Source organism: Toxorhynchites rutilus, chromosome 2, assembly GCF_029784135.1.
Source record: "Toxorhynchites rutilus septentrionalis strain SRP chromosome 2, ASM2978413v1, whole genome shotgun sequence".
In the NCBI taxonomy this organism is placed as follows: domain Eukaryota; kingdom Metazoa; phylum Arthropoda; class Insecta; order Diptera; family Culicidae; genus Toxorhynchites; species Toxorhynchites rutilus.
In genome coordinates this window covers 259654210-259672735 of record NC_073745.1, presented here as the reverse complement: position 1 = coordinate 259672735, position 18526 = coordinate 259654210, and the positions used below count along the sequence as shown (strand labels likewise).

At 38.1% G+C, this 18526-nt stretch overlaps 1 protein-coding gene across 2 annotated transcripts in view; it reads right to left on the bottom strand.

Moving 5' to 3' along the window:
• The window catches only part of LOC129769152 (uncharacterized), a 314394-nt gene that overhangs the window by 102046 nt on the left and 193822 nt on the right, over positions 1-18526 (bottom strand). For both annotated transcript variants that reach the window (XM_055771242.1, XM_055771243.1), the window contains one exon: positions 11197-11281. In XM_055771242.1, coding sequence (XP_055627217.1) covers positions 11197-11277 — 81 coding nt within the window. In that variant the 5' untranslated portion in view covers positions 11278-11281. The remainder of the gene's footprint in view (positions 1-11196; positions 11282-18526) is intronic.

Sequence of the window (18526 nt, the reverse complement as noted above, 5' to 3'; positions counted from 1 at the left end):
TGTGGGTTGGACCCTGGATAAATATGTCACTCCAACTAAACCAAGCCTCATTATGCGGAACGTTTTGAGTTTCTTACTACGTTTTTGTATGCATGAGAAAATTTAAATTGAGACTCTAGGTGAATAAGCCAAGCTTATTTCATACATGTACCTACAATATCAAATATGATTTGAACAAATTTGGACAAAAAAACGCATAAATCTATCCCATTTAGCTTGATATCTGCAAGTGACCACTTTACCTACAAGCAAAAAAAAAGTTCGATTTTTCACCTTTTTTTCTGATGATGAAAAGTGTACTATTTTGATTTTTTTTAGTAAAAGTCGTTTGCTATCTTGAACAACAATGAGTTGAACTATAATATTCTTCGAGAAACGGGTATTGAAGTGGTATGTGGACGCTGGAAATGGGCATATTCCTTAGGGTGACCACTATGCCCCCACTTCCCTTACAAACATTACGGGTTAAGCTAGCTAACATCCTAGGCTTATCCGGAAAAAACTTACTCTATACGTTAAAAATCTATACCAGTGTCCTATTTTAAGCTTTCATCTTTTTTTATTTACTTTTTTTATTTATATTTTTTTTAAAATATTGTTTCTGCTTCAGCACTTTCTATAAAAACCAAACCTTTGCACAAATAAAATGAATTCCTTTTGACGTAGGACTACGTCTAACCGGAAGATATAGGGGGTGAAATGGAAATCTAGGCACTGAACAAGTGGGAAAAAATGCAAGATTTGGAACGCTTATAACTCGAGCATTTCTCAATAGATCGCAAAGGTTTTTGCATCAATTGATAGGAAATATATCTACGCATCTATCATAACGAATAACATTTAATTTTTCATGAGATAAATAATTGAATAATTGTGAAATATCAAGCATTGTCAAAATGCCCTATGTGCCCATTTTTGATTGGTCAATTTTGTGCTCCTCAAATCGTACCGACCAAAACGGGCAACCAGAGCAGCAGCACGATTGGAAAGGAAAAAGAAAAAATGAACGAAACATTGGTCGCAGTCTCACACATGCGTAATTCTCGAGCCAGCCAGTCAGCTTAAAAATCCCCGCTCCGCTGCCGTAACGATCATTCTTTGTGTGAACACCGACTGGACAACATCGTTGCTGGACGGGCTGGACGGCGAGGGATCGAGTGCCTTTCTCAAGGCAAGAGGGCGGAGGTGGTAGCGCTGGAGTAGAATAGAGTAGAGTTTTCAAAGGGCCTTTCTCAAGGCTAGAGACGAATGAACTGCAAAAGTTTAAAGTCTCTATAATACAATACCTTCCTTCCTACCGTAACGATTATTCTCATTCAAACCGTACACCACATCGGTTCGCATCACAACACATCAACAAACCAACCCAAGCAACCATGTTTGGACATGGTAAAGGAGGAAAAGTGAAGGGAAAGGCGAAGTGATCGAGTTAGCTGGCAAAGCTGCTCGCGACGATAAGAAAACCCGCATTCGGAACAGAACACATTCGGTTCGGTGGACATCAAGACAACACGCAGTTGCAGCGAGTGGCGAGTGGCAAACGCAATCGCAAAATGGCATCAGGTGGCAGAAGAAAAAAAGTTTGTTCTTTATACAAACTGCTTTGGTGGCAAATCCAGAACAAGGCGGAATCGAGAGCGTTCGAAATGGTTTTACCTTAGTACCACGAGTACTAAGTTTTCTAAATTGTAACCATTTCATAAAACAAGGCGCTTTTCAGGGCCATTAAACCTTCCAAAAAAGAGTTTAGGAAATACAGTTCAATGCTTTCTAAAACATTATCCAAAATAATAAAAAAACACAAATTGATTTTTTCATAATTTGTTTGCCAGGATCTGATGAGTATGTGAATTTGGCAGTTGTTCTGAGCTTATTGATAGTTGGGGACTTTCCTGATTATTCAATTTTCACCAATTCTTAAATTGTTTCCAGATTGAAAGTACAGTAATTTACAATTAGTTCGACATTTAGCTAATTGGACGGACATGTAATGCGACTTATTTAGTTGGACATTTTTGTAAACATAGAGATCCAAATTATGACCCCACATTGAAAGTCGACACTGTACCACTGTCATCGCAAATGTTCAATTACAGGTTAAAATCGCCTCCAATGCGACACTGAGTGGCGCTTCGGCACGTCGCATTGAATGTAATTTACTGTACAACATGTCACAAAGCTGGATGTTAAGAAATTTTCCAACTGTGAAAGCTGTGGCGAGTGGCAACAAATCGCTAAACAGGAAAGTTTAGCCGAACAAGATGGGGATATCGAGTGATAACAAAACAATAAACTCTTTAGTTTGAAGATAATTTTGTGATCCTGAAAAGGACCCTTTTTAGCCTGCATTCACATCCAACGAGCGAACAAATCGTAATGAATGTATTTTTTTGCCATCGCTCCCTTTTAACGCTCATTCGTTCGTCTCGTTGGACTCGCCCCTCTGGCTGAGTCTGCCGATTTGTCTCTATCCTGTGAGTGTGTACCGCTAGAGTATAAAACACTCGAACCCCAAAAAACTATCTCATTTTCTTTCAAACCGTAAACCCGTGTGGTTGTACGGCATCGGCATCGTAGACGAAACAAAGGAGGGCAAGTTAAGGGAAAGGCAAAGTCTCACTCGAACCGTGCAGGTCTCCAGTTCCCTGTTGGCCGCATTCACTGATTGCTCCGCAAGAGTAACTAGGCCGAACGGATTGGTGCCGGAGCACCAGTATACCTAACAGCGATTATAGAGTTTCGGCCGTCGGAGTGCTCGAGTTGGCTTGCAAAGCTGCTCACGACAATCAGAAAACCCGCATCAAGAACAGAGCAGCTTCGGTTCGGCGCTCATCAAGGCAACAATTAGTTTCAGTGAGTGGCAAAGTGTTTCTCCGGCACGTCGCATTAAATGTAATTTACTGAACAACATGTCACAAGCTGGATGGGAAGAAATTTTCCAACTGTGAAAGCTGTGGCGAGTGGCAAACGCAATAGCTAAACAGGAAGGTTTAACCGAACAAGATGGGAATATCGAGTGATAACAAAAACACAACACCAAAGGTTCTTTTCAGAACCATCAACATATTCATAAAGAGTAAACAGTAAACTAATCCATTTTTCAGGTAGATAGGTAGGTATTCACGTAGGAGAAGAAAATAAAACAATATATTTAAAATATATATTTAACAAAAGCTGTCCCCTTTGTATAGTCCTACGTCACTCCGGTTATGTCCCCGACATTACCCACCCGTCTTTTTCTGTTTTCGTTTTGGCCTTTGTTAGAGTGAATGTCATCACCTCCAGAGATGCCAGATGATTTATTTGAAGGTCTTCGACAAAAATCTGAAATGTCGATGTGAGCTTTGTGAAAAAAGAGGTTGTTAGCGCTGAGAACTGAACCAAGCCAAAACGAAGAGAAATACCATATCCATGCAGTCTGCAACAAGATAGAGTTTGCGACAAAAATTAAATATCAGCAAAATTGCAAACATGTCTGCAAATTTGGCATCCTTGCAATGATGAAAAATAAATTTCGAAATAATTCGAAGTCGAACGGATTGATAAATGTGCTCAATCGAAGTCGAACGGGTTACAAAATGCATCATTTTGCTAATTTCAAACCCGATCGTGTATCGGAATAGAGGTGATTATTCCTCACGCCTCTTCTGTTAATTGTGTCGTAGAAATCGCAGTCGTTCGCTCTCTATCTTTGCGTACATGTCGACCATAAGTTGTTGATACAGCTAACGACATCGAAGATGTTCGTTGTTCTGATCGCGTCAAATTATCATCCGACACCAAGCAAACCATTTGTCATGACAATTATCATGCGTAAATGCGAAAACAGAATAGAAACATACGGTATGAGGCATGATGTCGACGCCAACCTCTCTCAGTTTCTATTCTGTTTTCGCATTTTCGCATGACAATTGTCATGACAAATGGTTTGCTTGTCCGACACACATAAAAGATATCGAACGTACTCTCTTGGTTGTTTCGTCTTCTCTATCCACATATTCATAAAAGTAACGATGTTAATAAAAAAAATTCTGATTCCTGTGGCATATATATTCTAGAACCAGTGTTGCCACATTTTTATCTATACCAGAGGGGTTGAAAACTTTTCTCATCAGCACTTTTTCTTTCAATAATCTGTAGCATCGAAAATATTCGTTGTAGAGAAAAATCCATTTTAGTAGCGTGAAAAAATATTCATTTATTTACTATAAATACTGCATTTACATTTGCAAGTCAATTGCAAGTATTTGATGATGCTTATACATACAGGGACTTTCAGATTAAACGCTCACGCAACAAATTTTAATAACTTCTACTAAAGCGAACCGATTTTTACTTTTAAAAAACAAAAATAAAGCTTATTCTAGGACATTTTCGATGTGACCACCTCTTTTTTCGATAAGGCGTTTTAAACGGTGAACAAAATTCTTCATGCACAACTCTAACATTACGACTTCGATGCTATTGAAAATCTGAGTTATTTCTTTCTTAAGTTCCTCCAAATTTTGTGGTTTATTAACATGGCAACGGTCCTTCACGTACCCCCAGGGGAAGTAATCGTCAACGATAAATGTTGAGATTCTTACCATAAGAGGACAAAGTCACAATTTTTATCAAATTTTTAATCTTAAAATAGCGTTCATCCTATCGTTGCTGATTTAATAGCATTGGACATTGAAGCATCGTGAGTTCAGGTTTTTCAGTCTGGAACGAACGATTCCATCTGTTGACCTGGGGAAAAACATACTCCAAAAAGCAATTGAAAGTCGTCAAGTCGGCGTAAAAATCGTCAAGTACCGTAATGTTGCTTTGTTCAAATGTAAGAAATTTTACACGAGGGAGAAATCTGTACCAATCGGTACTTTTTAACGAAAATCTGTACCCTGTACCGTACAGAATCTGTACCAAAAATAACGAAAAAATCTGTACCTTTTCAGATAAATCTGTACTTGTGGCAATACTGTCTAGAACTTGTCACTCAAAATATTCAAGGCGTGTTTTTTGGCATAGAAATCCAGATTATTGTTTCTTCTTCGAATCACAATTTCATGTCACTGTGCAGTCGCCTACCATTATTCCAGCTACCACATACGCATTGGAACTGCACACGTGCTCTTCAGCTGGTGTTTTATCAGAATTGATGACAATAGCGTGATTGTAATTGTGCAATTCGACCATGTGTGATTTGAAGAATTTCAATAATTCATAGTGCTCATTCAAAAAGGCTTCCAGTTCGCTGGCGATGCGCCTGGCTTTAGGCGAATTGAGTTTGGTATGTGAAGGGGCTTGTGCGAATGAAAGTTCGAAGATGCGGACGTAGTGCCATCTATCATTTAACGAAATTAATAAATTCGTTCTGTTTGAAAAACGAACGACGACTAATTATTTGGATATTGTTTATACAAAAATGTTGAAATCGCGAGGAAAATGGAGGATGGAGTGTAAAAATCTAGGGTTGTATGTATTTTTGAAGCCAAATTTAAGAAAGAAATACAGAAAGACCACACTAATCGGTATTAAATATATAGTAATAGATTATTTGCCTTGACGGAATTTAATCCATCATGGAGGAGCAGATGCAAAAACCTGCTTCTCAACTGCAAACAATACCTGAGAATACTAGATGATGAGAATGGTTATTAGATATACTAAATAAATAACCGAAAACAGAGAAAATTTTGTTTTCTAAGTTTTATGAGTTCCAAACCTTTTTCCATGCTTCTATAACATCGTTGTAGAATGCTGACTACAAACGGAATTGGTTCGCAAACTAACTTCATTACTCCAATTCCGAATTTTATCCGCGAGCATCATTATCAACCCCGGAAAGTGCTTACCGCCGTCGGATCGTAATGGGGATAAGGAAGTAATTTGAACTTCGCTAAATTCAATTTTGGCGCTTCAATCATAGAGTTGTGAGCGAATGGTCTATCTTAGCGGGTAAACGTATTCTTCTTGCTATTCTATCGAAGTTATTTCCGTTCACGCAAGAATATACAGGGTTTTCCATTTCGGGCTTCCGAAAGTATACAGCCCTGCGCTGACAACCGTTTGACATAGCTGTCAACCAAAGCGTCATATCGTTAGTTGAATGTCTGCCATTTTACAATATGGATCGATTTAGCATCGCACAACGTGTTAATTTTGTTAAATTATACTATAAAAATGATGAAAACCCGGCAAATGTTTTTCGAGCATTACGGACGGATTTTGGTCGTCATGGACGGCCTACAGAGCACACAATCGCTAATGTAGTGCGTAAATTCGAACAAACTGGATCCGTAGCGGATATTGTGAATCCTGTGCATCATCGTAATGTGCGTTCGGTCGAAAATATTGCTGCTGTTGCTGCCAGTGTAGAGGATGACCCGAATGTTTTGATTCCACGGCGTGCTCAGCAATTGGGCTTGTCAAACACATCATTGTGGCGAATTTTGCATTTGGACTTGCACCTACATCCATATAAAGTCCAACTGGTACAAAAATTAGAGCGTGGTGACCATGGAATACGTCGGGCATACGTCGATTGGGTAAACGAACAACAGTAGCAAAATGCTGAATTTTCGCATAAAATTTTCTTCAGCGATGAGGCACATTTCGAGCTCGCTGGCTATGTGAACACCCAAAATTTCCGTATATGGAGCTCAGAAAATCCACACGTGATTGTTGAGAGGCCATTGCATCCGCCAAAAGTCACTGGTGCGCATTATGGTCTGGTGGAGTCATCGGGCCGTATTTCTTTGAAAATGAGGACGGCGAGACGGTAACTGTGAATGGTGAGCGCTATGGCCGCATGTTAACCGATTTTTTTGCCACAAATTGAAGATATGGATACGGATGACATGTGGTTTCAGCAGGACGGCGCCACGTGCCACACAACACGACCGAACATGGTTTTTGAAAATTGAAAAACATTTACAATGGCAGCTATCATTCCCGTTAAAAATGAGTCATTTTCATGAAAAATCACTGTTTAGAAGCTCATAAAAAAATAAAAAATGAGATATCGAAAAACGGTTATGTAACGCTTTAGATAATTCAATTTTACATGCTGATAAAACATTTCAGCCAAATCGGTTGAGTAGATCCTGAGATATCGATACCACCAGCTGAAAAAACATAGTTTCGAAAAACACGCGTTCAAAATTTTGTACAGGAATACTATATCCCTTGAGGGAACTCATACTTTTGGCTGTAACTTCCCTACAAAATAAAATATCGAAAAATCCTTTTAGGACAACATTTCTGAGGGCATAAGCTGCCCAAAAATGCAAAACGAAAATTCGATTTTTCCGATCTTCCAGACCGGGGTCCCCCTTAATTAGATTCCCCAGTTCGCCCGTGATGGCTTCGTTCGATTTTAACAGCACTAATAGATAACATTGACCTGTTTCATGATTGCGTTTTAGCCGCTGAAGCAGTTGAAAACGACTGCTGCTCCCAAGGAATTAAAATACGACTGTTCTCTGGATCGTTCACCCCTTCAATGATGGTAATAAGTCATACTACAAGTGTCATCTATTAAACTGTGATAACTGGGTAATTTGGCATCAATTCGTAGCATCCGGAAAGTCAATGCATGGTTTATTGAATAGGGGCTTCAGATTCTGGACTGGTCAGTTTAATTACCATATCAAAACTCAATAATGAACTTATAAGGAGTGATCGTACGAATAGTAGATGCAGCTTACAAGCAATATGAGTGATTTAAAGAGCTTGAACGAGCAGTACCCTCTGTGTAGATGAGTTGTGAAACGCAGTGTATATTAGTCTCATCCAATTTTTGGAGCGGAGTGTGATGTTGTTTATATATTACGGCTTTAGATATGTTGTTTTGCACTTTCATGTGCTACTCGGTTTTTCTGGAGTACTAAGTACAACGAGCAAAAAATAAATCGTTGATCCGAATGATTTCATTTTTTTTTTATTGATAACATTCGTTGTCGCGTATTGGATTGAAGAAATGCATGTTTAGTAATGAGTTATGCCATCGTTCAGGTTTATTGAAGACGAATTTTGTTAGTTTACTTCTCAGGATCAGGGCCCGGATTCTTCGAAGGTGAAAAATGAAGACCGACTCTACTCTCAGTAGCTTCGCTTTGACTAACACTGCTTCGGCAGTCGCCCACAACAAAAAGTGACTTGACTAGAAAATGAATTGACTAGCGTTGACTAGGGAGGATGACTGGTAAACTAGTCCAGTCAGTGGTTATTTTAACTGACTCGACTAATGAATACAAATCTGCCTCTTTATTCAACTGACTTAAATTCACATTTCTACTCCCCTAGGAACGAAATTTATACCCGCGTACGCAATCTTATTTTTACGTCCATATAAAGAGGAACGAAAACATGATTTCTGATGCAAAACAGAAGTTACCCTATCAATGGACGGTTTATTATCTACCCATCGTGAACTCAAACCAACGAACTTAGACATTTATCAAGTATGCTATAAAGGTCCTCGCGTTAGTATAAGTAAATAGCGTGCAAAATAGCGCACATACACTGCACGCTATTTTATACGTGTGAGTAATTTTTCGTGTACGATACAAAAGAATCTAGCTCACCTGTAGAGTATGTCAAACCACGTTGAACTCAAACATCGTTGCATGCACACGTACATGGGAGAGAGGAAGAGAGGAACGAATTCGTTTTGGGGGAAGTCACTTCAAAATGCAATGAGGACAATTTGACTAGGAAGAATTAAATGATATAGTCGAGTCGGTAGAGGGAGATAGCGATTAGTGGAGGCGATCTGGCGTAGTGGTAACATCCATGCCTCTCACGCTAAAGGTCACGAGTTCAATTCTCACTCCCGACATTCTTCCAAAAATGGAAGTAAAAGTGACGAACCAGCCAAATGAGTTGAAAGTCACTATAATACAGATAAAAAAAAAAAAAAAAAAAAAGATAGCGATTAAACGCCCGACATACTGTTTAGTCGTTTTGGCGGAGAAACTGCGTGAAGAAGCCAAAAGTCTTTTTGGGCTGAATACAGATATAGTCAGTCAGATAGTCAGCTGACTATCCTCAGTTGACTATGACTATGCAGAGCCCTGCTCAGGATACCCAGGGAGATCCTAAGGGCGTTAGAATCAAAGAGTACTACGCGTGTTGTGGAGTTGCTAATTTAGTATTTAAAGTGCGAATCATCGAAACTTACACACTGAGAACGGATTACCAATCACAAGCGCCATTTAGTCAGTAAGCAACGAAGTTAACAGTCTGCCTGAGCTCAGCTTTAATCGGTGAACTTTTTTAAGCAGATCCATTTCCAGTGTATTGCTGTGTGTAGATTAGAAGTAGTACCCGAATGTCTCATATGATACCTCAAGAACACCATTTGCACACAAAGACCCGACGTTTTTCAGCGAGTAGCCTTTCCATTTTTCAGCAAATACGTAAAAACTTTTAATGATGATTACTAAAATATCAGCATGTTGTGAGTGTGTTATTACTTTCTGGACCAGTCTGTAGGCGAGTTAATTTTAATATGAAAGCATATTTAATGAAGCAGCTTGATTATTTACAAAAAATAATCACTTTCAAGTACCGATAAATTTGACCAATGTAACCCTGTTGAAATATGTTACACGAAAATGACAAAGAACTCCAACCCCTCTTCAGCAACAAGGTTCTGGAATGCTGCTGCTGCCGTTCTTCATCATCATCATCTTACGCAAAGATTAGTAACTCTGATTTTCCTAGGCATCATTTTCTTTTCTTGGTAATGAATACAGAGCTTCCTCTCGTCCTCTCTCGTTGTTATATATGTTTCACCCCTCTGAGGCTAATGATAAAATTTTTCATGCTTTCATTTTACTGCCAGAACTCAATCATTCATAAGCTTGGCTCATTATTTTTCCGCCAGACATTGTTTCATAGCGATCCACTTACTTGCTGCCCCTTATGCTCCGGATTTGCGTTGTCCGGAAGCGTAATTACAAGCGCGTTGGCCAGAGACAGGGATGGGCAACACAACAGCCTAACGAACAAAGAAGTAATAAATTTTGTTGGAACGTCCGAAAGCAGACGAAAAAAAAAACACTTGGTTTTATGAAGTCGAACAATCGATCAAACTTTTTTTTCTGCTACCGCTACACGCGATTCACAGGTGTTTACAGTCTTCAGTCGCTTGTTCGACAAGTTTTTATGACAGTCATTAGTTTCGTTATTTTATTTGGTTCGCATCTATCAGAGAGAGAGTTTGATAAATAATAATTTCAAAAGTATTTATATACATTTGTTATTTGATTAAATGTGAGCAATAGGCATTCCGATGTAATTTTGACAACTGAGCTCAAAAGAACAAGGCGGAAAGCTATCCTTACGTCGATAAATCCGAGTCTTTTTCATTGAACTTTTATGGTTGAGCTTGCAGAAGCTGGCGATCGAACCTGATAACCCTTCTCAAAACTGAATACTCAATTTGTTAATCATTAATAATTAATGTTAATCATTGTAGTTCTTTTGACTTTAAATGTCAGATACAAGACCAAAAATAAGGGACATCCCGCTTTGGCTATCCTTTTGGAACAAATTCTGTTTCCCAAATACCAAACTAGATTCCAAATCTAGCCTTTTAATGCCCTTCTCTGGCACTGAAAAGCTAAAAGGATTGAACCGGGCGAGTGACCTCTACCCCCTGAAGTCCAGGTTGAAAATCGAGACGCAACTCAGCATGAGTCCGACCGATCGTCTTAGGATGGAAAATCGTTAAAAGTTGCTCCTAACTCGTGCTTCCATTTCGCTCCCCCAGAGGATTAAAGTTATGGCTCAATATAGATTATTGAATATTTACGGGATTAGAAGGAAGAAGTCTTCTGGTTTGTGTTTCCCGCTCCGTTCTTTTTCGCACCCTTTTCCAGAGCAGCTCGAAAGAGCCGTTGTCTCTTTCTGAACCCGACTGAAACGGATACTTGACCGGGGAAGCAACAGCAGATATATAGCACAATAAATTAAGTTAATGGAGGATTTCGGCACTCAATTTTATTCGAGTTTTTGGCAGCAAGAATGAAGGTCTAAATATATTACTGTGACCAACATTAAATGTGGGAGCGTTTTGTCCTGCTATCAGCAGGAAATAATTTTCCCCGCAAGGGTGGGAGATGATTCGATACTTTGCCAGTTGTTGATGGATTACTCAGCGAAAACAAACTTTGCCCATTCAGCAGGTTTGTTCTTCGGATTTACCTGATTATCTGTGTTGATGGAGAACGCTGTTATATCCAATATCCTGCTTATAACAAGGCTGATGAGTGTATATATCCACATGTTGCTGTAATGAAATGGAAGAGAAAACAAAATAAGATCATTGTTTTTAAGAAGTTTTTGACTTGTAGTAGATAAGCTGTCTAATGGTGAATGCTAGAAAATTTATTTTTTTACCATGAACATTGATTTTCCATTTTCAAGGGTTTTCCCACCGAAAACGTCCCAAACCCACAAAGGAAATGCATTCAAAGCAAATAGGACGTGAGAATCCTTCAGAAGAATACCGTGTAATCTTCTTAGGAAAAATATATATCTCCGGAGTTTTTTTTTCTCTCACTTACCCCCACTGAACGCTGTAACGGTGCAGCCAAATTTATGATTTTTACCCCCGCCCCCCACCACCCCCCCACAGCGTTTACGTGACGGAGGGGCGGCAACGGAAATCCTCTCCCAAAAGGGGCCTAAATTGCTCCCGCTAGCAGAAAAAGACGGATGTAACTTTATTGTATGTTTTCCAACTTTTAAAGCTCCGTCGCCGTCGACTTTGTGGTTTGTTCGGAATTCCATGGAAAAAAGGAAAACCAAAAGATTTTGGAAGACATGCAAATTCGAATGTTTGTGTTGAATTTTTCAGCTTCTTGTCGAATGATGGAAAAGTTTTCCCGCCTGGCGGTGCCTCGAGTATTCATTCACGGGAGGTATTGTAACGGGAAAAGTTTGATGAGTATTCTCTACGCAAAAAAAGATGGCAATGACATCCGAGGAGAACAATGACATTCTCCTGAAAAAAAAAACGAAGGACTTGGTATGATGTTTTTGAAGAGTTGAAGAAGCTTATCTCTTATTTTTTAAATTAGGTTATTTGCAATTCTATAGTGTCACATTATTAAGAGTGAATCATAAATAACGGTTCGTTTCATTTTCTTTATGTTCAATGTTTATCATCTGTCATAGCTCCTCTGCTGAAATAATATTAGAGTTCAGCAAGATACAGACGACTTCCGATATGAACTGTTCGCCTTTAGATTTCTTGTCTTAAAACAGCAAAAAGAAATAAAATAAACGGTTGGACTCATTCATCGCCCTGTAGAATACAGCAGAATATGAGCGCAATGACGAGATAGTATTCCCAACCCTCATTATTCCATAGTTCAATTTATATCAGCGCCCCTAGTGATTGGTTCTATTTTGTTTCGGAATGTTATTGTTTTGAAAGTGTTTCTACTACAGTGATGAAAACTTCGTTACAATTAGTTTTGTTTTTTTGAATGTTGTGCGTGATAGAAGCTGAGAACCGAAAATTAATTTTAGCCATGTAGAATTGCATCGGAAGTGTTTCCACCTCTTGGACGATCATGGGATATATATCATCATGTTCACCCCGATTCTGGACTTCGATCGAATCGGAATATTTTTTCCCTGTTACGTTCAAGTTGTTTTTAAAATCAAATGTATTTCGTTCGTGCTGTTTTGTTTACGAACATCTCACGAGCAAAACGATCGAAATAGGGAATGACTAATTCGAACTAGATCGAAATATCACTTTCGAACGAAATGTATATCCCTCGGAGTACAGAATCGGGAGATTATCTACGTGGAAGCGAGAGCATTTGAGATTGGCGATACTGGTATGCTTATCTATATATATAAAAATGGATTTCTGTCTGTCTGTCTGTTTGTCTGTCTGTTTGTCTGTCTGTCTGTCTGTCTGTCTGTCTGTCTGTCTGTCTGATTCTTATGGACCCAGAAATTACTGAACCGACCGACATGAAAATTGGTATGTAGAGGTTTTTGGGGGCCGGGGATGGTTTTCATGATAGTTTGAGACCCCTCCCCCCTCTCTAAGGGGGGCTGTCATACAAATGAAACACTAATTTCTACATTACTCGAGAATTAATCAAGCAAATAAAACGAAATTTGGCATGTGGAGGTTCTAGGGTGCAATAAATTTTTCTATGGTGGTTAGACATTCCACCCCCCCCCCCCCTCTCTCTCTAAGGGGGGGGGGGGGGCTGCCATACAAATGAAACAATGCAAATGAACACAAATTTCTGCATTATTCGAGAATTATTCAAGCAAACGAAACCAAATTAGGTATATGGAGGTTTTTGGGTGCAATAAATATTTTCACGGTGGTTAGACACTCCACCCCCCTCTCTAAGGGGGGGAGGGCTGCCATACAAATGAAACACAAATTTCTGCATTACTCGAGAATTAATCAAGCAAACGAAAGCAAATTTGGCATGTGGAGGTTTTAGGGTGCAATAAATGATTCTATGGTGGTTAGATACTCGTCCCCCCCTCTCTTAGGGGGAGTTCCCATACAAATGAAACACAAATTCTGCATTACTCGAGAATTAAACAAGAAAACGAAACCAAATTAGGTATATGGAGGCTTTAGGGTGCAATAAATGTTTTCACGGTGGTTAGACACTCCACCCTCCTCTCTAAGGGGGGCTGCCATACAAACGAAAAACAAATTTCTGCATTACTCGAGAATTAATCAATCAAATAGAACCCAAAATAGTCATATGGAGGTTTTAGGGTGCAATAAATGTTTCCATGGTGGTTAGATACTCCTCCCCCCTCTCTTAGGCTTCCACGCAAATCAAATACTAATTTCTGCATTACTCGAGAATTAATCAAGCAAACGAAACCAAACTAGGTATATCGATGTTTTAGGGCGCAATAAATGTTTTCACGTTGGTTAGACACTCCATCCTTCTCTCTAAGGCGGAGTAGGGGGGCGGGGTGGTGTTAGTGCCACAAAAATGAAACACAAATTTCTGCACTACTCGAGAATTAATCAAGCAAACGAAACCAAATTAGGTACGGTGGTTAGACACACCAACACCAAAGACACACCAAGGGGGGGGGGGGCTCTAGGGGGGAGCTGCCACACAAATGAAAGGCAAATTTCTGCATACTAATCAACTAATCAAACTAATCTCTTAGGGTGGGCGAGAAACGAGAAACAAATTTCTGCATAACTCGAAAACTAATCGAGCAAATGGAACCAAATTTGGCATGTGAAGATTTTAGGAGACACGAACCTATTCTGTGGTGAAAAGACACTCCTCCCCCATCTCTAAGGGGAGAAGAGGGGAGGGGTCTGCCTTTATTCTATCAAATTTTCAGTATCAAACATGTATTCCATGTAACGGAGAAACGTGTTATTTGCAAGTGGTTAAAAAATCTTTAACGAGAATTGTGTCTGAAAATAATCTGATATTATAATGATGAGTTTTGGTAGAAGTACTAGGAATTTTATAGTAAAAGGTAAATTCAACGAGGTCGATTAGAAGATCAATCAATGAACAATTCTGCGATTGGACTCATGAACTTGCGCTTAGTAAGAAAACGTGAATGTTTGAAAGTATTGATAACGAAAAGCAAATTTTGGGCGGGACGAAATTGTCCGGGTCAGCTAGTGCAAAATAAAATTAGGTCATTTTCACTTTATCTAGTACAATTGATCACTCTGTAAATAATCATCTAATCATCATATATACTTGCTACAATTTGACATACAATTCAACGATTCTTTGAAAATAACAAAGTTCAACAATTGAATCGTTAAATTGTTGTCGTTCAATTGGAATATCTTTTTTGATACTAAGTTATTCATAGCAATCAAATGCATTTCGACATCGATAATTTTTTGAAGACGAATAAACTCCGATGGTATATCAATTAGTTCGTATTCGTTTCCTCATTGAATTACAACCGATATTTGATAACTTGATTGGCGACAACTGCGAAACGGAATATAGATATTTTCATGATTTCTGACACACATTCCAACATGTGCAATGTATGCGAAGAATCGCTCATTTTATCCACATGTCAATACCGGTGCGTAGGTGATAAATTGCCAATAGAAACGAAAAAAAAACTACATCTACATCTTTCGGCGGAACAGGCGTCTCAAAATAAACACACCGAAGGACGAAGGCGCACACAAATTGTCGCCAGGGGTCATGAATATTCAACGAAACCTGATACCTCTGGATGCCTATCAGTCTCGATGCTGTCACTAAATTATCTTTTCCAATCATGCTATTTATGAGGGTTGCCGGAATTTTTTTTCCCCCCACCGATGATAAACTCGGTCTGGGCAAGAGATGTCACACACGCGACTGACACTGGTTATACATATGGGCTCGATTATGGAACCACCTTTGATCATACAAATAATGCCAACGGCATGTGGTGTTGTTTTGGGGGAGTGTATAAAGCCAATCCATGCCAAACCGATATAGTGGTTCTCGAATTTTCGTGAAAATTAGTAGTTTTGTTGTTTATCGCAAAATATGAGACTCGTAGTTTTTCTATTTTTTCATCAGGAAGCCCATCTCAATTTTAGAGTCCGCAAAATCAAATTTTTCCCCTTTTGTTCAAAAATGATTATTTTCGAAAATTAATAATTTTTTACCTTTACTTTTGTTTTGGATGAAGGACATCTCAAATAGAGGCCAGTTACCTAGTCTTTTTGAAAAAATACATCATAGAATTTTACTTTCGTAATTGTTTTATTGTATTTGTTTTTGATAGTTTACATGTCCTTGCGCCATATTTTTTTATATTTTTTTCTTGAAAGCTGAGGTTTTTTAAATTTCAATTGCCACTCTTCAATTATCAACAGTGGCAAACAATGTCAAATATCGAACATGGAAATTTTTTTAATGAAATATTTAAGGTAACCTAATCTTGTACCGACAGATTCGAAGAACAGATCGATACAATATTCCGAGTATCCAATAACTGAATATTTGCTTGTCGTCTTGTTTGTCGAATAGATTTAATCAGTACACGTTGATCAAATTTTATCTGACAAAAAGAGTCAAATATTTGGTCAAACTGTGTATGAGCCCCCTGAGACGAGACCAGACAACAGAGGGATCGATTCCAGACCAGTTAACTGTCAAACTCGGACTGATTGATCAATTCGGCGAAGGAGGGTTGCCAATATTATTTGAAAATACACTTCTGCATAATGTACTTACGGTACATACTCTCGAGCTAGTTTTTATAACAAAGAATAACAGAAAAATATAATTTTTTGTTCAACATGCAACAATTTTGCCAAGCATAAACCTAAACATCAACATCAACCAAATGTAACCATTTATTGAATGTATGATACGAAAAACAAATGTCACGAGCGTGAAAATGTATCTCCAGATTTCTTGTATCAATTAGACTACTGACATCTCGCCTGATTCGGCATCCCTGTAGATCGTGCCTAGCACAGACATTTGACTAACTGTGAATACATTTGATTTTGTGAAGTAATTTTGAAGACATTATGAAAAATGTGAAGACATTTCAGTATGTGAAATTTTGTGTGAATTTTTGAGAGATATTATTTCTATAAAATTCTAACTTTTGGCCAAAAATATCCTCCAAACGAAGTAGGGCTTTTATCTCAGTGTCATTTGCTCGCTTTTTTTCAGTGTCATTTTTTACTTTTGTTCTTAGTAATGAACGGAGACTTTTGGCTGGGTATTTTTGGGATTTCAACAAGCGAAAAATCGAACCTTGGATAAACCTCATTAGTTAAGATATCACCATTGCGTAAAGCTAGTCTCGGGGTAATTCACCCGCTTTTTAATTTTTTTTCCAAGCAAAGCTTTCATATGCTTCCCTTTAAATGTGTCTCCTGTTTCGCTCGCTCATTCTGGCTCTAGCATATATATTATACAAATGATATACATGTACATTTTTCTGTTATTTTTCAGCTCATTTAATGTAATAAATTGGGATGCCAAAACATGTGCTAAAAATTAACTTTGGGTGTAATATTATAAGACTGATCATGCAACAGGATTCTGATGGCGATGTTCGTTAAGTGAAGCAAATTAATATCTATCAGATTAGCAAGCGCGAAGGTAGTTTCAAATTGTTTAAATTTGAATGGAAATGTTTACTCCATGTTATTTAATTACCTAAAACACGTAGTGCTGATCCTCGCTTAAACATTTGGCTATAAATTTTTCGATATTTGCCCGAAAACTCATCATTATAATATACAATTTGTTATTGAATATATTTTGAAAACATAATGATTTACTTAAGTCTAGTTAGCCTATAACTACAGAACTATATTGAATACATGTTTGATACGAAAAAGTGTTTTTATTTGTTTATTTTACTTGAAAACACATTGCCATTTTCGTTTCCAAGATGACAATACACCAAACTCAATACAGTCAACTCAAATTTACACCAGTTTGAGAGTTTGACAGTTCTCGCGATTGACATTGATCGCAAATTGAATTTGTGGGTTTAATGTTTATCTCGGTTTTACATTTTACGAATGAATATCCCTCAAAAAAAGAATGATTGACTATAATCGACTTCTTTACAGTAGGGTGGGATGATTTAAACCGATTCCACACGTTTTTCTACATAACTATGTGAAAACTGTGCAAATCACGTTCAAACTTGCTATATAAACAATGAACAAAAACAATTTTCCACCGGCGCTCAAAATCTACATGCATTGTCTTAGGCCTTACAAAGCCAGCCCAATCATTATCGACATCAAAAAATTACTTGCAAGGAAGATCCAGGAAAAGTATTTTACTAAAATTTCAAAATTTTCAATGGAGAACTCTTCCAAAATGCATCCAATTTTTTGGAGTATAGAAGGCACGTTCTTCTAGGCTTGTTCCTAAAGACTTTTTTTTCCTATTATGGTGACTTTCAACACATTTTGGCTGGTTCGTCACTTTTACTTCCATTTATGGAAGAATGTCGGGAGTGAGAATTGAACTCGTGACGTTAAGCGTGAGAGGTATGGATGTTACCACTACGCCAGATCGCCTCCACAGTTGTTCCTAAAGAAGCCCATAAGGCCAATTGAGCGAGACGATGTTAATCTACAATTTCGATGTTATGCCACTACAATGTTAACGATGATTTTCAATGAATTCAAACAGTCAATCTCAAAATTAAGTATACACCTCGTGCTGGTTTGTTATTTTTGAGTTTTTCGGGGTTTAAAATTAAATAACTAAATACCACTTATATTCATCGTAAAATCAATCCATTTTACTCTCATGTAATGATTAAATAAAAAAAAAACTTTTCGCGAAATTTTCTTGTGCACATGGTTAGTTGAATGTGTGTGTTATTAACATGCACCATAAGAAGAAATGTATTCAAGATATTTTGTACCAAATAAATGGAGAGTATCGTCGAGTAGCATGTGTACACTCAATTTTGCGAACCCGAATCCGTCCCATTGTTGGCTGGGAAACTTCTTCTCAGTCACTCCTTTCAATCGCTGCTTTGGTAGAATAAA